The sequence below is a fragment of the Coregonus lavaretus genome (assembly GCF_964263955.1).
Source record: "Coregonus lavaretus genome assembly, contig: HAP1_SCAFFOLD_5451, whole genome shotgun sequence".
Lineage (NCBI taxonomy): Eukaryota > Metazoa > Chordata > Actinopteri > Salmoniformes > Salmonidae > Coregonus > Coregonus lavaretus.
Window position 1 is genome coordinate 1 of NW_028158915.1, and position 21,214 is coordinate 21,214.

A 21,214-nucleotide genomic window follows, 5' to 3' on the forward strand; every position below is an offset into this window, starting at 1 on the left:
AGCGTGTTAAAAACTGTTTTGTGGGTTTTATGTTTTACAGAAGCACACAACTGAACCTTAAACAGGGTTCTTTCTATGGTAACCACTCATCTTTTTACTGTAGTTCGTTGAAACAAATGATTACTTTATCTGCTCTGCAAACGTTCAAGGCCATTTTGAATCTAAACCGTCTCAGCCAATTAATTATTTTTTACTAAAATGTACAAGGTTGTGCATGCTCTAAGACAATCATGTTTCTCAGGTTGGGAAATAACAAGACATTTACCACGACCCTGTGACTCTTCTGTGACTCAGTGAAGACCGAATGGATATAGTGGTGATTCTTTCTTGACGTTGGTCAGACTGCCTGTGTATACTGTAGTTCTCTGTAACGTACTGATGACACCTGGTTACCACAGGGTTGGCGACTGCTGAACACATTTTCTGCATTCATTTTATATGAAATAATAATATTTCAGAAATCTCCATGACAGAAGGTTTCAGAAATGTTCTCTGAAACTTGGAAGGCTTTTATGCTACTGTCATAAAGGGAAGATCAAACTAATTTGGCTATGTTTGGTCATCAATAACTATTGCGCTAATCAAACTACTGTACAACACAGTATTGTAATTGAAAGCTAAGAAAGTTGTCAAATAAATTGAATGGTTTTCATTTTAATTTGCATAATATGAATAAGTGTTTTAGCCATGGTGAATACAGCAGATGAGTTTCAGCAGTGGACTTTGCATGTTTTGTAGAATATTATTTCTGTTGGAGTGTGAGAAAGAGCAAGTCTTCCCTTAGATGTTTTTCGATACAGCTACGTTTTAACAAGTTATACAGTGAGGGAAAAAAGTATTTGATCCCCTGCTGATTTTGTACGTTTGCCCACTGACAAAGAAATGATCAGTCTATAATTTTAATGGTAGGTTTATTTGAACAGTGAGAGACAGAATAACAACAAAAAAATCCAGAAAAACGCATGTCAAAAATGTTATAAATTGATTTGCATTTTAATGAGGGAAATAGGTATTTGACCCCTTTGCAAAACATGACTTAGTACTTGGTGGCAAAACCCTTGTTGGCAATCACAGAGGTCAGACATTTCTTGTAGTTGGCCACCAGGTTTGCACACATCTCAGGAGGGATTTTGTCCCACATCTTCTCCAAGTCATTAAGGTTTCGAGGCTGACGTTTGGCAACTCGAACCTTCAGCTCCCTCCACATATTTTCTATGGGATTAAGGTCTGGAGACTGGCTAGGCCACTCCAGGTCCTTAATGTGCTTCTTCTTGAGCCACTCCTTTGTTGCCTTGGCCGTGTGTTTTGGGTCATTGTCATGCTGGAATACCCATCCACGACCCATTTTCAATGCCCTGGCTGAGGGAAGGAGGTTCTCACCCAAGATTTGACGGTACATGGCCCCGTCCATCGTCCCTTTGATGCGGTGAAGTTGTCCTGTTCCCTTAGCAGAAAAACACCCCCAAAGCATAATGTTTCCACCTCCATGTTCGATGGTGGGGATGGTGTTCTTGGGGTCATAGGCAGCATTCCTCCTCCTCCAAACACGGCGAGTTGAGTTGATGCCAAAGAGCTCAATTTTGGTCTCATCTGAACACAACACTTTCACCCAGTTCTCCTCTGAATCATTCAGATGTTCATTGGTAAACTTCATACGGGCCTGTATATGTGCTTTCTTGAGCAGGGGGACCTTGCGGGCGCTGCAGGATTTCAGTCCTTCACGACGTAGTGTGTTACCAATTGTTTTCTTGGTGATTATGGTCCCAGCTGCCTTGAGATCATTGACAAGATCCTCCCGTGTAGTTCTGGGCTGATTCCTCACCGTTCTCATGATCATTGCAACTCCACAAGGTGAGATCTTGCATGGAGCCCCAGGCCGAGGGAGATTGACAGTTATTTTGTGTTTCTTCCATTTGCGAATAATCACACCAACTGTTGTCACCTTCTCACCAAGCTGCTTGGCGATGGTTTTGTAGCCCATTCCAGCCTTGTGTAGGTCTACAATCTTGGCCCTGACATCCTTGGAGAGCTCTTTGGTCTTGGCCATGGTGGAGAGTTTGGAATCTGATTGATTGAGTTTGGAATCTGATTGCTTCTGTGGACAGGTGTCTTTTATACAGGTAACAAGCTGAGATTAGGAGCACTCCCTTTAAGAGTGTGCTCCTAATCTCAGCTCGTTACCTGTATAAAAGACACCTGGGAGCCAGAAATCTTTCTGATTGAGAGGGGGTCTAATACTTATTTCATTAAAATGCAAATCAATTTATAACATTATTGACATGCGTTTTTCTGGATTTCTTTGTTGTTATTCATTCTCTCACTGTTCAAATAAACCTACCATTAAAATTATAGACAGATCATTTCTTTGTCAGTGGGCAAACGTACCAAATCAGCAAGGGATCAAATACTTTCTTCCCCTCACTGTACCTTGATGATGTCAGATTAAATAAGTACTGTTATGATCAAACTGTTCAAGGCTATTTATTGCCAGGTGTTTAGATAAAGATGGGAGAGCTATCCAATAATCGGGCTGTCATGTGATTGGCCAGTTTAAGATTTCAACCTATCAGGAGATTATATGATTGGTATCCAGGTCTTTTGATTGGGCAATTGGTAATGATTGACAGCTCAAGCTCTCCTGGCTCTAGTATTAGTTGTTCCAAATTAGAACATGATTGAGGCTTCCGACCGTTCATTCTTACGGTTCGTTCTCCTCTGTTCTCTCTAATAGGGTCTACTACAAGAAAAAAGAAAATCAAAGTATAGTGTCCTTTTTTTGTTGTTGGAACAACTGATTTGAAGCCATGATGCGATGACTTGTCATATTTTTCAGTCTGCCATTTTGATTTGAGCTGTGCTACATTTTTCTCTGCATGAGATGTTGAGTTGGAACCTGTGTTTTGAACTTTGTTGTATTTTTTTATTCTGTATATATGTGCTAAACTAGAAGCCATGATGATCCGTGATCCTAGTCTGCATCTGAAATTGCACCATATTCCCTAGTGCACTACTTTTGACCACGGCCTTGTGCTGACCCTGGTCAAAAGTAGTGTGCTATATAGGGAATAGGGAGCCATTTGGGACAGGGACCTACAGTGTTAATGCAAACTATTCCTGTAGCAACTAGCATGACTGTAAAATATGTTTTTTTTTCTCATGAATTTCGCTGAGATCAGACAAATATTTGTAGGTGATAGTTAAAAAAAAAAAGAAATAATAATTGAACTAGGCCACTTTTAGATGATTTTTGAGAGAAAAAATAAACAAGTGATTACTTTCTTTGTAATTCTGTGTCTTCTCTGAATTAATCTGTGAGGAAATGCTGACTTGAGCCCACTGATAAACACTAAACAACACATACAGTACAATACGAACCCTTCCATACTGAAGGTTGACAGGAATTCAGAACTTGAGCAAACCTGTCCTCTGCTGGTATATATAGTGAATGATCACTGTACTGTACTTTCCTGAGAAATGTAACATTTCAAAGTGGATTAACGGAATGGGACTGACAGTATTGGGGAAAACATTCAAAGTGGACACAGATACAGTGGGTACAGTTTAAGCCACTGGTCAGTGAAGGTGTAGTTTGGGGGAGGGGTGGGGGTCACGAACTGACGAAACAGTTAAGCTGATTGTTCCTGAGGTCAGGACCTGAGAAGCAGACAGTCTGAACTTCACCTGGGGTGTAATCGTTAGTCCAAAAAAATTTTGCAACGGAAACAAGAGTTTCTATTGGACAAATTCAGGTAGGTCCCTCCCCATTCCGCTTGGCTCCTTCCTAGTGAATAGACCCAAACTGAAAACTGTTCCTAACACACATCAGCATAACATTCAACACTAGCTTCAGTTAGCAGGGTTGAGGAACGAGTCATGGCAGTATAATAACTCTGGTTAGACTAATAACACTGCACAAACAACAATCGTTTCAAAGTAGGACACATGTTTTTTTTTTTTATTATCCCAAGGGCCTAAGAGACATAAAAAGTATGTGTTTGTGTGTAGCAGGAAATAGTCTGTTAAAGTAAAGCCTTACTAAGGCACTATGGATATAAGCGGGCTAAAAAGATACAGTTTATCATCATGTACAAACACACCCCTGCCTGTCCAGTGTTCTATCAACCTGCTGTTCAGATATGGGCGACCCGAATGTCTTCCTGTTCGTGACTACTACAAGTAACAGTTGAAGTGCTATTACTGTAATTATACAGGTTACAGCCAGTCCAATACATTTGACAGATTAACCAATAATCACGCAGCTACATTTGAATAATAAGGGACAAAAATATGTTTGGTATTTTCTGCGATAAACCCAACTTTGTTTTCCACACACAAGGTAAAGTTATCACAGTCCTGATTAGTGAAAATATTTTATTTTCAGACTAAAAATGTAAGCAAAAACAAACAGGCTTTTGGTAGCATCAACCAGCCCTTCAGTCTAAATATAAATTGTATTTCCTTTCAATGCATTTCAAAATATGTTCAACCATGTTAAGAATTCAATATCATCTGCCTCGTCTTTTCTCAAAAGGAACCTTTTGGAATGTGGAACTGATAAAATCTCTGTGCTACAGAATGGATGTTCAGATTCCAGGGGTCATAACCTTTTCATGTCTGGGATTCCACAACGCCGCTAAGACAATGTAGAATAACAGATCGCTCTGCTAGGTGCTATCCTTTGTTTATTTAGATCTCCAGTGGACTCCGGAGTCGTACTCATTAGGACACACTGTACCAAACTGTTTTGCAACAGAAAGCGAAAAGGAGTATTTCTTATTGGACAAGTTCAGATAGTTTTCTTCTGTTTGCTGCCTAATGAACAGGACCCAGGACTGACAACAGGGAGTGGACTGCTAGCATCAGACATTCCTCTACTTCTCTCGCTTTCATTTTCCTCTTTCCTCTCCCTCGCTCTTTCCTCTACTTCTCCTCCTTTCATCTCATCCATCCCCCGTGATTCATGGGCATGCCAGGGGGTGGCAGGGGCACCTGGGGCTGGCCTGGTGGCAGGGGGTACACCCCAGGAGGCATGCCCATCCCTGGAGGGGGCACCCCGTGTCCTGGGGGCATGCGTGGAGGCGGAGGGGGGTACTCAGGGTAGCTGTGGTTGTAGCCTGGTGGAGGGTATGCTGGGGAGGGAGGGGGCAGGTTGGGGGGTGGGTAGACGCTGGGTGGGGGGCCAGGGGGTGGGGCGTTGGGGTAAACGTGAGGGTGATAGGGCATGGGGGGACCGTAGTTGGGGGGCATGGGGGCGTAGGAGGGTTCCCCTGTCTTCATTATAGACTGAAGGCTCTGGAAGCCTTCCCCTGACATGTAGGAGCTAGAGGTGGACATGCCCATGATGTAGCTAGAGGGAGGAGGAGGAGGGGGGCGGTGGGGCAGGGGAGGGGGCTGGTGGGGGGGTGGAGCGTGAGATGGGGGAGGGGGAACAGGTTCACTCCCCACGGCTGGCTCTGCTTCAGGAGGGACTGGGGGAGCTTTACGATCTGAGGGGAAGAGAGAGAGAGAGAAATAATATAACTCCAATAAACAAACAACCCTGATCATAGGTTTCAATTCCTGTTCAACAAGACCAAACGTTTGAAGTCAACTGTCACTTTAAAAACTCTTCTACCCAGACAGGGATTCCTAGTATTCCCAGTCTAGACTATACACTCCCTGTGTAGTACTCGTTCAGAAGTTGAAACAGAAATCAGATTGGTCTGATTACTGATCTGTAAGTCGCTCTGGATAAGAGCGTCTGCTAAATTATGTAAATGTAAAAAATGTAAATGTCTGAGAGGGCAGGGCAGTAGGGGGTGGACTGTTCTGACTGGCCTGGGGGAAGTTTATTTATTTTTATTTATTTTATTTTTGGTCATTTAGCAGACGCTCTTATCCAGAGCGACTTACAGGAGCAATTAGGGTTAAGTGCCTTGCTCAAGGGCACATCGACAGATTTTTCACCTAGTCGGCTCGGGGATTAGAACCAGCGACCTTTCGGTTACTGGCACAACGCTCTTACCCACTAAGCTACCTGCCGCCCCTAGTTAGTTATGTAATCGGGATTCTAAGAAGACCTAGAGATTGGGACGCCTGTTGTGCTTTCTAAGCTGCCCTCACAGAAAGTCCTGACCCCTCAATAAAACTGTCTTTCATTAAACACACAACATAAAGATGCCACATCCTCCATCGTATGACAACTGACCTTTTCTCTCTGATTAGATAAAGATGATCAGTAGCTACTGATGTTATGCATATAATGAGCAAACTACTGAGCAGTAAGAGTCATTCCAGGTCATTTCAGCAAACCATGACACCCGCCATCTCAGGTAGTTCTGAAATTGTTTCTGTTGTTAGAAACAGCTAAGATTCGCATTCCTGAAACATTATTTTGTTGAACTGTAATTTTATCTCTGAGAAATTAAGTTTATTGATTGCACCAATTTTTATTTATAGTATTCAGATAATGTTCAATAAATAAAGTACTCAACATCTGATTTGGACCAAACTTCTTCCTTCCAATGAGTAAGACAATACATTCACCCACGGGCCCCCAATACCCCATGCCAATCCCACCCCAACAACCAGCATACAGTATCAGTTCTCTATGTTTGTAGTCTAATGGCTTTTTTCCCCTGTTCAGAGAAATTAGTCATTGAAGTCGCTTGCATTATTTATCATACTGAATTGCTTTCACGGAGGACTGGCTTGAACTTCGGAGATGACCACACAATTTATTTTCATCATGAGCCAAATCTATTGGTTTTCTACCCAAAGTTGCGAAGGAAATGTTGTGGTCTATTTAATAAACACAAGCGTCCAGCAAAATGGATAAAAGAGCATGGCGGTGAAGCAGGAACAGCGGCATCTAGTGGTCAAAACATGGTACTTCCACACTACTTAAGGTAAATAATGCAAGTGACTTCAATGACTAATTTCACTGAACAGGGGGAAAAAAACATCACCAGATTCACAGGGAATACATTACATAGTATGGAGAAGCAATACTCCAAGCCGCAGCTTCATACTACTTGTCAAACATAGAGAACTGATACTGGTTGTTGGGGTGGGATTGGCATGGGGTGTGGATAATTCTTGGGGGGATTTCTCATGTCTTACTCATTGGTAGGAAGAAGTTTGTTCCAAATCAGACATTGGGAAATATATAGTATTTATTGAATATGATCTGAATCCTATAAATTAAAATGGCCAGATTGGGTGCAATCAATTAGCTTAATTTCTCAGTGATCAAATTATAGTTCAACAATGTTTCAGGAATGCTAATTGTATCGGTTACTAATTACAGAAACGATTTCAGAACAATCTGAGACGGTGGGTGTCGAAATACTCTTTCTTGTGCTTTTTGAGGTGGAACGACCCAAGAGACACTCACCAGGAGGGGGTTGTGAAGTGGGCAGGGGGGGCATAGGGCTCTCCAACCGTGGAATCTTAGAACCCACTTGTTCTGGTGGTTTAGGTTCCTCTTTCGGAGAGCTCTGAGAAGACAAAAAGAGAGATACAGTCACTCACATACCCTGCTGCTTAAAGCAGGCACACAATACAAGCACCAAGTTTGACCTCTGAGCACTTTAGGTATGGTAAGCTACTACAGAACTATAGAGAAACTATGATGTCGGGGTGGTTGAACTGTCACTTTTAGCCATGGAAAGTGGACTTATTTTTATCACCAGCTGAGCTGAAACATCCAGGGACAATGCAGTCAGGCATACATCACTCACATGTGTGCGTTTAAGTGGGCTGCCCTGGGGTGAGTTCTTCTTAGGTGGAGGGGGCGGTGGGGCACCCGCTGGAGGCTGGCCCTGTGGAGGTGCTGGGCCTGGAGGAGGGGCAGGGACCGGGGACTGGGGTGGACCTCTCTGCTTGGTCTCCTGCTCCAGACCCGGGGGGATAGGAGTCTTCCCCTGGGAGTACAGGTCCAGGATCTGGTGACAGATGTCTGGGAAGAGAGAGGGGAGGTTAGGCAAGTGACAGACAGGGACAATCCTGGGCCGAATCCTAACTTAATAAATATGCTACACACTGGACATGTTGCATAAATCATGTCAATAAGCGATTTGCTTAGTTTTTGGAACAGATGTCAATTTAGGAATCAGCCCTATGAGTAGAAAGAAAAAACAGAAATTCTTACATTACAAATAAAGGTTTTTACACTAAGAACATTAACTTCTCTACCACACAACGTCGGAAGGCAGGTCCAGAAAGGTTGGACACACCTACTCGTTCAAGGGTTTTTCTTTATTTTTACTATTTTCTACATTGTAGAATAATAGTGAAGACATCAAAACTGTGAAATAACACATATAGAATCATGTAGTAACCCAAAAAAGTGTTAAACAAATCAAAATATATTTTAGATGTTAGATTCTTCAAAGTAGCCACCCTTTGCCTTGATGACAGCTTTGCACACGCTTGGCATTCTCTCAACCAGCTTCACCTGGAATGCTTTTCCAACAGTCTTGCTGAGCACTTATTGGCTGCTTTTCCTTCACTCTGCGGTCCAATTCATCCCAAACCATCTCAATTGGGTTGAGGTCGAGTGATTTTGGAGGCCAGGTCATCTGATGCAGCACTCCATCACTCTCCTTATTGGTCAAATAGCCCTTACACAGCCTGGAGGTGTGCTGGGTCATTGTCCTGTTGAAAAACACATGATAGTCCCACTAAGCGCAAACCAGATGGAATGGCGTATCGCTGCAGAATGCTGTGGTAGCCATGCTGGTTAAGTGTGCCTTGAATTCTAAATAAATCACAGACAGTGTCACCAGCAAAGCACCCCCACACCATCACTCCTCCTCCTCCATGCTTCACGGTGGGAACCGCACATGCGCAGATCATCCGTTCACCTACTCTGCGTCTCACAAAGACACAGCGGTTGGAACTAAAAACCTCAAATTTGGACTCATCAGACCAAATGACAGATTTCCACCAGTCTAATGTCCATTGCTCGTGTTTCTTGGCCCAAGCAAGTCTCTTCTTCTTACTGGTGTCCTTTAGTAGTTGTTTCTTTGTAGCAATTTGACCATGAAGGCCTGATTCACACAGTCTCCTCTGAACAGTTGATGTTGAGATGTGTCTGTTACTTGAACTCCGTGAAGCATTTATTTGGGCTGCAATTTCTGAGGCTGGTAACTCTAATGAACTTATCCTCTGCAGCAGAAGTAACTCTGGGTCTTCCTTTCCTATGGCGGTCCTCATGAGAGCCAGTTTCATCATAGCGCTTGATTGTTTTTGCAACTGCACTTGAAGAAACGTTCATAGTAATGATGGACTGTCATTTCTCTTTGCTTATTTGAGCTGTTCTTGCCATAATATGGACTTGGTCTTTTACCAAATAGGGCTATCTTCTGTATACCTTGTCACAACACAACTGATTGGCTCAAACGCATTAAGAAGGAAAGAAATTCCACAAATTAACTTTTAACAAGGCACACCTGTTAATTGAAATGCATTCCAGGTGACAACCTCATGAAGCTGGTTGAGAGAATGCCAAAAGTGTGCAAAGCTGTCATCAAGGCAAAGGGTGGCTACTTTTTTTTTTTTTTTTTTTTTTACTTTGAAGAATCTCAAATATAAAATATATTTTGATTTGTTTAACACTCTTTTGGTCACTACATGATTCCATATGCGTTATTTCATAGTTTTGATGTCTTCACTATTATTCTACAATATAGAAAATAGTAAAAATAAAGAAAAACCCTGGAATGAGTAGGTGTGTCCAAACGTTTGACTGGTACTGTATATTCAGCATTACATATGGCACTAGATCCTCTCAGAGCCTTCCTTTCTATACCTTCCAGCAGCTCCACAGGGACGTCCTGGACAAACTGCTCCCACCATCGCCGTGAAGACTGCTTGGACGTCCACTCCTGGATGTCAAACTTACACAGCCGTCCAGCCAGGTACATGACTGCTACTGCTATGATCTCTGGTTCCCACTGCAGGGACAGCATGGTGCACAGACTGGACAGAGGTAGGAACAGAGAGAACCGTTTAGATGTGGAGGCAAATACAGTCCTATAATACTACTCAATGAATACAGTAAGATGAGAGAAGGTGAGAACCAACTACTGTAAGGTGAGGCACTATATGACAGGACACAGGAATATAAATAGGAGACCTGTAACATTATTAACATTCAAGCCTTCAGGTCAGACTGTAAATCAGGAGAATAGGAGTCCTAACTACTGTGTTATGTTTCGCCCACCTGTCGTTGACGAAGGTCCATGCCATCTGCACCAGCTTCTGAACTTTGGTTTTGTCACCTAGAACGGAAAAAAAAAAAAGGACCGTTGGAAATTAAGTTAGACATGAAGGGTTGGAAATGAAGGGTTGGAAATGAAGGGTTGGAAATGAAGGGTTGGAATTGAAGGGTTGGAATTGAAGAGTTAGAAATGAAGAGTTAGGAATGAAGAGTTAGGAATGAAGTCAAACTAAGATGGAAACGCCACCTTTCAGACCTTTGAGCTGCTTGGCGTATCTCAGGAGGAACATGTAAGGGTGCTCCACCTGCAGGTCAAACTTGATCGTCTGTAGCAGAATCCTCTCTAGCACCATCACCTCTTCCTGTTGATGGCGGAAATCCTACGACACATCCCAGGAAACACAAGAGCGTAAAGTAAGGAAAACACAAGGGCTTTTCACACTACTACACAATCAAGCTGTACTGAGCTGGCCTGGTTAAGCATTCACCATAATCGTGAAGGTGCATATGGAGGAATTCAGATATGACGTAATTGTTTTGGCACTACCCAGAGAGTTTTTAAACTATGGCGCGCAACATGGTTCAATGTGCCAATAAATCGGCACAATCTACTTTTTCGTTTTTTTCAAATTGCCGCCATCTTGGAGCTAATTGGGATCAAGTTTACTGTGCTAATGCCGATACAAAAAAAAAAGCCTAATGGAGAGCACTGTATAATATGACAAACGTCACAAATGAGGCATTTGTGTTAAGTACATGGGGGCTGCCATATTTATGCATGGTTGGAACTGTGCTGAAGGACAATGTGAAAAGAAAAGCATATTATCAAGCCAGCACAGTTTGGTTTGGGTCAGCACGTGTGAAAAGGGTACCAGCAGGACTTCACTGTACCTAAAAACAGAAGAAGGAGAAGTAAATGAAGTAAGATATCTCTCACTTTTGGGTCGTCTCCAAACTGGGCAAACTGTACGTCGTTCAGTAAGCTGCGAGCCGTCTTGATGATGTCTTTACATTTCTTAGGAGTCTCCTCCACTTTCCCAGCCAGGAAGAGACAACACGCACCGGTCACCTGGAGACATAGTTCCTTCAGAAAGTGTTCACACCCCTTGACTTATTCCACATTTTGTTGTGTTACAGCCTGAATTCAAAATTGATTAAATATATGTTTTCCATCTACACACAATACCCCATCATGAGAAAGTGAAAACATGATTTTAGACATTTTAGCAAATGTATTGAAAATGAAATACAGAAATATCTAATTTACATAAGTATTCACACCCGAGTCAATACATGTTAGAATCACCTTTGTCAGTGATTACAGCTGTGAGTCTTTCTGGGTAAGTCTCTAAGAGCTTTGCACACCTGGATTGTACAATATTTGCACAATTGCACAAGCTCTGTCAAGTTGGTTGTTGATCATTGCCAAACATCCATTTTACATTTACGTCATTTAGCAGACGCTCTTATCCAGAGCGACTTACAAATTGGTGCATTCACCTTATGATAGCCAGTGGGACAACCACTTTACTTTTTTTCATTTTTTTTCATTGGGGGGATAGAAGGATTACTTTTATACTATCCCAGGTATTCCTATTATTATATAGTATTATTTTCAAGTCTTGCCATTAATATTCAAGGCGATTTAGGTCGAAACGGTAACTAGGCCACTCAGGAACATTTAAATGTCGTCTTGGTAAGCAACTCCAGTGTATATTTGGCCTTGTGTTTAAGGTTATTGTCCTGCTGAAAGGTGAATTCATCTCACAATGTCTGGTGGAAAGCAGACTGAACCAGGTTTTCCTCTAGGATTTTGCCAATGCTTAGCTCCATTCCATTTATTTATATCCTGAAAAACTCCCCAGTCCTTAACGATGACAAGCATACCCATAACATGATGCAGCCACCACTATGCTAGAAAATATGGAGAGTGGTACTCAGTAATGTGTTGTATTGGATTTGCTCCAAACATAACACTTTCTATTCAGGACAAAAAGTTAAAGTGGCAATATGTAACTTTTTAGGAGACCCGACCAAATTCACATAGAAATGTGAGTTATAGATGTATTATTCTACTTGAAAGCCAGTCTAAGAAGCGGTAGATCTGTTCTATGTGTGCTATTTCTATGCTTCCCGTTCCTAAGTTTTGATTTTGCGTCTTTTACTTTCGGTTTTGTACACCAGTTTCAAACAGCTGAAAATACAATATTTTTTGTTTATGGACAATATATTTCCCAGCGGTTTAGATGGTACAATGATTCTCTATACTATACTAGCTTATTTTGTCACATAAACTGAAATTAGGGGAACTATTAAGAGTTTTAGCAACCAGGAAATGGCGGAGCGATTGCTGCATAGTGCAACTTTAATTGCTTTGCCACACTTTTTGCAGTATTACTTTAGTGCCTTGTTGCAAACAGGATGAATGTTTTGGATTTTTTTAAAATGATGTACAGGTTTCCTTCTTTTCACTCTGTCAATTAGGTTAGTATTGTGGAGTAACTACAATGTTGTTGATCCATCCTCAATGTTCTCCTATCACAGCCATTCAACTCTGTAACTGTTTTAAAGTCGCCATCGGCAACAGAGTTAGAAAGGACGCCTGTATCTTTGTAGTGACTGGGTGTATTGATACAGCATCCAAAGTGTAATTAATAACTTCACCATGCTCAAAGGGATATTCAATGTCTGCCGTTCTTTGCGAGGCATTGGAAAACCTCCCTGGTGTTTGTGGTTGAAATTCACTGCACGACTGAGAGACCTTACAGATAATTGTATGTGTGGGGTTAAACGCTATTATTGTACACAGAGTGAGAGTCCATGCAACTTATTATGTGACTTGTTAAGCACGTTTTTACTCCTGAACCTATTTAAGCTTGCCATAACAAAGGCGTTGAATACTTATTGACTTAAGACGTTTCATTTTTAATGAATTTGTAAAAATGTCTAAAAACATAACTCAACTTTGACATTATGGGGTATTGTGTGTAAGCCAGTGACCCAAAATCTAAATGAAATCAATTTTAAATTCAGGCTGTAAGACAACAAAATGTGGAAAAAGTCTAGGGGTGTGAATACTCTCTGAAGGCACTGTACACAAGTCTCACACACCATTTAATACCATTTAAATACCAGCACATTAGACAGTACCTCTAGGTATGCACCACTGAGATTAAAAAGTTGACAACACGACCGTGTACAATTATTCTGATTCGTGAAGGCAAGTATTGCACAAGTGTAGCATTGCAAAGTCGCTTTGGATAAGTGTGTCTGGATAAGTGTGTCTGGATAAGTGTGTCTGGATAAGTGTGTCTGCTAAATGATGTAGTACTAATGAACACTGCAGAAATGCCTTATGCATACTGACACCAGTAATGCAATGGCTATACTCACATATCTGGGGAACTGTTTGAAGGAGTGAAACATGTAGAAGCGGTGGAAGTATATGATACCTGTTGCCAGGGTGTCATAATGTCTGATGACAGAGTTCAGGTTAAATTCAACAAATGAGGAGTTTGACTTGAAACCGTTTTTTATAGTTCTAAAATGTCAAAACTAAAAAAAAAAATACCCTAATTGAATATACACTGAGTGTACAAAAAATTAAAGACACCTGGTCTTTCCATGACATAGCCTGACCAGGTGAAAGCTATGATCCCTTATTGATGTCACTTGTTATATCCACTTCAATCAGTGTAGATGAAGGGGAGGAAACAGGTTAATTAATGATTTTTAAGCCTTGAGACAATTGAGACATGGATTGTGTATGTGTGCCATTCAGAGGGTGAATGGGCAAGACAAAAGATTTAAGTGCCTTTGAACGGGGTATGGTAGTAGGTGCCAGGCGCACCGGTTTGTGTCAAGAACTGCAACGCTGCTGGGTTTTTGACACTCAGCAGTTTCCTGTGTATATCAAGAGTGGTCCACCACCCAAAGGACATCCAGCCAACTTGACACAACTGTGGGAAGCATTGGAGTCAACATGGGCCAGCATCCCTGTGGCCCGATGAATTGAGGCTGCTCTGATGGCAAAAGTGGGGGTGCAACTAAATATTAGGAAGGTGTCCTTAATGTTTTGTACACTCAGTACACACACACACACATATATTCACTACCAGTCAAAAGTTTGGACACACCTACTCATTCAAGGGTTTTTCTTTATTTTTACTATTTTCTACATTGTACAATAGTAGTGAAGACATCAAAACTATGAAATAACACATATGGAATTATGTAGTAACCAAAAAAGTATTTCAACAAATATATTTTAGATTCTTCAAATAGCCACCCTTTGCGTTGATGACAGCTTTGCACACTCTTGGCATTCTCTCAACCAGCTTCATGAGGTAGTCAACTGGAATGCATTTCAATTAACAGGTGTGCTTTCTTAAAAGTTAATTTGTGGAATGTCTTTCCTTCTTAATGCGTTTGAGCCAATCAGTTGTGTTGTGACAAGGTAGGGTTGGTATACAGAAGATAGCCCTACTTGGTAAAAGACCAATTCCATATTATGGCAAGAACAGCTCAAATAAGCAAAGAGAAACGACAGTCCATCATTACTTTAAGACATGAAGGTCAGTCAATATGGAACATTTCAAGAACTTTTAAAGTTTCTTCAAGTGCAGTTGCAAAAACCATCAAGCGCTATGATGAAACTGGATCTCATGAGGACCGCCACAGGAATGGAAGACCCAGAGTTACCTCTGCTGCAGAGGATAAGTTCATTAGAGTTACCAGCCTCAGAAATTGCAGCCCAAGTAAATGCTTCACAGAGTTCAAGTAACAGACACATCTCAACATCAACTGTTCAGAGACTGTGTGAATCAGGTCTTCATGGTTGAATTGCTGCAAAGAAACCACTACTAAAGGACACCAATAAGAAGAAGAGACCTGCTAGGGCCAAGAAACACGAGCAATGGACATTAGACCGGTGGAAGTTTGTCCTTGACTCCAAATTTGAGATTTTTGGTCTTTGTGAGACGTGGTGTGGGTGAACGGATGATCACCGCACATGTATTTCCCACTGTAAAGCATAGAGGAGGTGGTGTTATGGTGTGGGGGTGCTTTGCTGGTGACACTGTCTGTGATTTATTTAGAATTCAAGGCACACTTAACCAGCATGGCTACCACACCATTCTGCAACGATACGCCATCCCATCTGGTTTGGGCTTAGTGGGACTATCATTTGTTTTTCAACAGGACAATGACCCAACACACCTCCAGGCTGTGTAAGGGCTATTTGACCAAAAAGGAGAGTGATGGACTGCTGCATCAGATGACCTGGCCTCCAAAATCACCCGACCTCAACCCAATTGAGATGGTTTGGGATGTGTCGGACTGCAGAGTGAAGCAAAAGCAGGCAACAAGTGCTCAGCATATGTGGGAACTCCTTCAAGACTGTTTGAAAAGCATTCCTCATGAAGTTGGTTGAGAGAATGCCAAGAGTGTGCAAAGTTGTCATCAAGGCAAAGGGTGGCTACTTTGAAGAATCTCAAATATAAAATATATTTTGATTTGTTTAAAACTTTTTGGGTTTCTACAAGATTCCATATGTGTTATTTCATAGTTTTGATGTCTTCACTATTATTCTACAATGTAGAAAATAGTAAAACTAAAGAAAAACCCTTGAACGAGTAGGTGTATCCAAACTTTTGACTGGTACTATATATATATATACAATTGGAAATATTTATCATATTCCTCATGTATGGTTATATAGTGATGTCACTGACCACTGCCCCTATATATAGGACTTTCCTATATCTGGTGTGTAAAAGGATACAGTCCGAGTCTGGTCCCCACATCAAATATGAACCGGGCCCCCTCCCTGCGGTACCGGGCCTCTGTTGCCGGGTCCAGGCCCTCGGACTGGGACGGGGTGTGGGCCAGGTCCTTTTTGTCCCAGTACCAGCATGGCTTGATATGGTCCAGGAAGGCCTGACCACTGGAGGGGTGGTTGTTTTCCTTCATCTGGTGAAGAGAGGAGGATGATGGAGCCGCTGAACTAGAAGACTGGCAACAGAGGAGGAAGGGATGATTCACAGCATGAATGAATGGTGTATTGTCATCTTGGATGAAGAAATAGTGTAGCTAGTAAGCTAGCTAGAGTTATAAAAACGAAACATATCACAAACATATAGTGTTGTAAGCTAGCTAGAAAGATGTTTACCTGTATCATTCTAGCTAGCTTACTAGCTTTCAGGCCGAGGTTGCTAACGTTAGCTAAGTTAACTTGCTAAACTAACTTTAGCACTCCCTCGAGAGGCTAACGTTAGCTAGCTAATGACTTTAGAACTAATCCAAAACACACGCATTTCGAAAGTACATGGTCTAAAATCAGAAAAGAATGACGATTACCTTTATCATGTAGACTTAATAATGAGTAACACTACCAACAATCGATTAACTCGTTTTAAATTTATATTGAATTAGTCATCGAAAACGGTCCCCATCGTAACATGGGCGCCGCCATTTTGTTTTACGTCAGAAGCCGGTGCGGGGGTTGTATGCGTGCGCAGTCGCGCTTTGGACAAAATGATCCACTAGAGGGCGACAGAGAACTACTAATGTTGATGACTCCACCACAGATATTTCACCGGATGTACCAAATCATGAGAAAACAAAAAGAGAATTACTTGACACATTGGAAAGAATTAACAAAACATCTGAGCAAACTAGAATGCTATTTTGCCCTAAACAGAGAGTAGACAGTGGCAGAATACCTGACCACTGTGACTGACCCAAACTTATGGAAATCTTTGACTATATACAGAGACAGACTCAGTGAGCATAGCCTTGCTATTGAGAAAGGCCGCCCACAAAATGAGGTGGAAACTGAGCTGCACTTCCTAACCTCCTGCCTAATGTATGACCATATTAGAGACAAATATTTCCCTCAGATTACACAGACCCACAAAGAATTAGAAAACAAACCCAATTTTGATAAACTCCCATATCTATTGGGTGAAATACCACACTGTGCCATCACAGCAGCACGATTTGTGACCTATTGCCACAAGAAAAGGGCAACCAGTGAAGAACAAACACCTTTTGTACTTTAACTATTTGCACATAATACATTTACATTTTAGTCATTTAGCAGACGCTCTTATCCAGAGCGACTTACAGTTAGTGAATACATATTTTTTTATACTGGCCCCCCGTGGGAATCGAACCCACAACCCTGCCATTATATAACATTTGAAATGTCTTTATTCTTTTGGAACTTTTGTGAGTCTAATGTTTACTGTTAACTTTTTAATTGTTTATTTCACTTTGGTTTGTTATCTATTTCACTTGCTTTGGCAATGTAAACGTCTGTTTCCCATGCCAATAAAGCGCTTAAATTGAAATTGAATTGTATGAATGTGAATTATCCGGTTGGCGTTTCCCTCATTACCAAATTTGGTGATGAGAGGAAGCCCAGTGGCCGGCAGTGGAAGAAGATGGAGCGAGATGGATTTTGGTCGACATTCTGCTAATTTTCTCATCGATGAAACATTTGATCTCCATACAGTTTTCTGTTTCCAAAACTAGAATCTGTAACAAACAGAGTGGACTTTTTGTAGACATTACCCTTTGCCAAAGTTTCTTAAAATTGCGTTGTTTAGAAGGAATGCAAGGGCGAATTAAATTATTGCACACAAGCGCTTCACAGAGTATGCGTTCCCTAACGGAAATATGCAACAAATACTACAACGCTAGGATCTCACTAGCTCGTGCTTGGCTCTGCCCACCTCCTTGCTTGTTCTGCCCACTATGAAGAATTTACTCCAATTGGAAACGACAGGTTGTGGTCTATCTAGAGTTAGTTATACAAATCTTTGCCTCTACCAGGGTTCCTTTCTGACGCCCGGCCCAGAAAGACAAGACGGCCACATAGAGAAGTCAGATTTTAAAAATCCTAATAAGACACTTTTTTCCATCACTCACAGCCGAAAATATTCAAATGTTATATTCATCCAATGCAGTGGCGGCTCAAGGGGGGCAATTTTTCTGATGATTTAGGTGACCTACACACATTTTAAAAAAGATATGTCCAGCAACAACATGAAGACAGGGGCAGCATATAAGTCAATACCAGAAGCATTTATTGACTGATCTCAAAAGTGTTGGCTTACAAAAGCAAAATAAGTTATCACAGTAAAAATAATCAAGGGTGTTCTTTCACATTCCTCAACACTGCATAAACAATATGCATTTCCATAAAACACCTCATCTAATTGTGCCACAAAGTTGACAAGTCCAAGAAAAATACCAGGGTTGGTGGATCCCTCAGTTTCATCTTTGCCTCGCAAAGCTAACTCAAACACTCCGCAAAACTTCACACACTGGATTAGCCGGCTGAGGATGTGGCGGTTCTTGCTAACCTCATCGTTGTGGCGGCGGACAGCTAGCCTGTATCCCTCATCCAGTTGAGTGGCAATGTTCACTCTCCCCAAAGCAGACAATCTCAAACAGCTATCCATGTGGGTCTTTGACAGCTCATGTTTCTTAATCTTTTCTGAAAGATGGTGCATGTCCGTTACACCAGTCGCTGTCCAAGCGGTGCTGTCTGCCGTGCCGCCTTCAGGGTGAAAGAGTAAGCAGGGGTAGCAGAAGACTGCATTAGCTACATCGCAGCCTGCTAGCCAGGTTTTTCGTTCGTACCAATTTTTGGAAAATCCTCGGGTGAAGGACTTTCCCCCTTTAGTAGAAACCTGTTGAATTATTAAATTTGGTCTGGGAGGTCCTAATTGTTTCGTTGCCAATTTATCTTGATTTGTTCGCCGACAAAAAGGAACTTCTTTCAAAGAGACAATCGAGTTGCACTGAACGCTAGCCATCTTGACAGTAGTACGTGAATTGATTGACGCTGCTACCCGCTCTTTTCTTAGTTACGTTCATGGTTATGTTACGTATGACGAAAGCGCGTAAGTGCAAGCCCTCCCGGAACCCATAGAGATTGTATTGAAAGCTCTGATATTTGAAAAAAAAAGATTTTACATGAGAGTCTATGAGAGACTTCTGGGGCGATTTTCAACCTGACTGAAATCGCCCCAAAAGGGGCGGGGCCATTTGAAGCACGACTTTAGCCTGATTGCACATTTAGTGGCAGATCAGACGTCTAGATTAGAACACTGATAACTACTGTTGCCGTGATATAATTGATTAGAAAAAAAATCCCTTCCTTTTCCCGTTTGGCAGTGCGTCGCCCATTTCGCCCTAATGAACACACCGCCCCTGATCCAATGTCTGGAATGTTTATTGATGATGTCGTCGCTGCTCACGCTGCTCCCCACTGATGCAGCGTTCAGAACAACTGGGAACTCGTAAATCTCTGACTTCCTACTTCAATGCGTTCAAGACAACTGGGAAATCAGGAAAAAAACGAGCTCTGACTGGGAAAAATCGTTTTTTAAAGGTCTTTCTAGAGCTCCGACTTTCCGACCTGCCGATCACTGTCGTCATGATTTGACCTCGTTTTTTCAGAGTTCCCAGTTGTCTTGAAAGCACAATGAGTGCTAGTGCGCATGTGCTGTTGGTCCATATAACCGGATGCAACCTGGATATAGACGGTCCATGAATCGGCGTATAAAACCTGAGTAGATTACCTTGAAAACAAAAGATCGGACATTTTGGACGCAGTCTCCCAATTCTTATTATACTTCAGTAAGAGGAGCTCAATGGTCAGTCCGAGTTCATGAATGGATAAATTAATAAATCAATCAGTGGTGATGCGTCATTCAGGGCAATTGGGCCACGGCCCCGCCACTTTCCAGAAGATGTTTTGCATGTTATTCTGGCATTCATTCGTGTCTCAATATTATATAGCTAGCAAACAATGTAAATAAAGTCATTGCTTGAGTTAATGAGCAGCGCACTCGACTCCTCTCTGTTTTATTTGAGTAAGGCGGTTCCAGAATGCAGCTGTTTCAGCCTCGCTCAGTTCCTTCTGTGGCAGAGGGGCAGCCAGAGTATGCACAGACGGAAGCCATCGTTGATCTTCTTTGGTTTGCGCGTGATTGGCTCAGGGTGATGTCACTCACAACACCGCAAGCACCTACTGGGAGAGCCCACTGATGGCCAGGCAGCTTCTGCCCCCTTGGGTGCTGTCATAGAGTTAGGTTTGGCAGTGCCCGTCCAAGGAGGCTCAAGGTCCATTGGCCACAGATAAGTCAACGTCTTTTCTCCGGTAACTTTGATTGGACTGATGTGTGTCAACTTCATTGTTCACCACGGCCAGCTGAAAAGTTATCATGTTGACTATCTCCTAGCAAATCAACTTAGCGATATGAAGGAAATGCAGAGATAAACCGTCTCGGTGCTCATCAGCCACTAAACATTGACACAAGGCCATCCATTAAAATAAAGCAAGCTGGGGAAAAAAAGATTCAACTGTGGTTGGTGGTGGATGGAAGCAGTGGCTAACATCTGTTTTGAGGTAGCTATATGACGTGGCTTGTTGTTAATGTTTGATGTCAGACTGTTATACCCATGGAACTGGAGCTATAGATGAAGCACTCACTAAGTCGCTCTGGATAAGAGCATCTGCTAAATGACTCAAATGTAAAAATTTTAATGAAGCGAGGGAGTAACTTAATACATTTTGTTGCTTTATTCTTAACCGGAGCATCTTGGTTACAGGCAGGCAGACGCACTCAGAACGGTGTTTTGGCTGCATCCCAATACTGTAACAATTAAGCAATATTGTAGACCCATGCAGAATTTTACAATGGGAAGTAAACTGATCATAACCGAATGTTATAACGTTTGTGTGTGTAGTGGTTATGGGGCATATTAGCTTTTTTGATTGAGTTTACCCCATCGATATTTTCATGTTAAAATCGCCACTGGAATCAATTCATTAATTTACTACTGGGTGAATGGATGAATATACACTACCGTTCAAAAGTTTGGGGTCACTTAGAAATGTCCTTGTTTTCGAAAGAAAAGCAATTTTTTTGTCCATTAAAATAACATCAAATTGATCAGAAATACAGTGTAGACATTGTTAATGTTGTAAATGGC

General features: G+C 41.8%; 1 protein-coding gene across 2 annotated transcripts; it reads right to left on the minus strand.

Moving 5' to 3' along the window:
* Positions 1-4,356: 4,356 nt before the first annotated feature.
* On the minus strand, positions 4,357-16,696 carry LOC311123476 (cyclin-K-like). Of its 2 annotated transcripts, none has more exons than XM_084197739.1 (10): positions 16,562-16,696; positions 15,987-16,216; positions 13,598-13,679; positions 11,142-11,273; positions 10,461-10,584; positions 10,208-10,265; positions 9,794-9,963; positions 7,722-7,939; positions 7,376-7,478; positions 4,357-5,486 (listed from the first exon to the last, which is right to left on the minus strand). In XM_084197739.1, the coding sequence occupies exons 1-10, from the start codon at positions 16,568-16,570 to the stop codon at positions 4,936-4,938; spliced, it is 1,677 nt and encodes a 558-aa protein (XP_084053865.1). In that variant the 5' UTR covers positions 16,571-16,696; the 3' UTR covers positions 4,357-4,935. The 2 variants fall into 2 exon arrangements, with proteins under 2 accessions (XP_084053865.1, XP_084053864.1); XM_084197738.1 differs by having other exon boundaries at positions 10,452-10,584; positions 16,562-16,686.
* Positions 16,697-21,214: the final 4,518 nt, after the last annotated feature.

Bases quoted from the DNA above. Each gene is read 5' to 3' on its own strand.
- LOC311123476 (XM_084197738.1), bottom strand. The intron at 10,585-11,141 runs GTGAGAGATATC...GATGTGTCGTAG, and splicing joins AGTTTGGAGACGACCCAAAA to GATTTCCGCCATCAACAGGA. The intron at 7,479-7,721 runs GTGAGTGATGTA...TTGTCTTCTCAG, and splicing joins GCCCACTTAAACGCACACAT to AGCTCTCCGAAAGAGGAACC.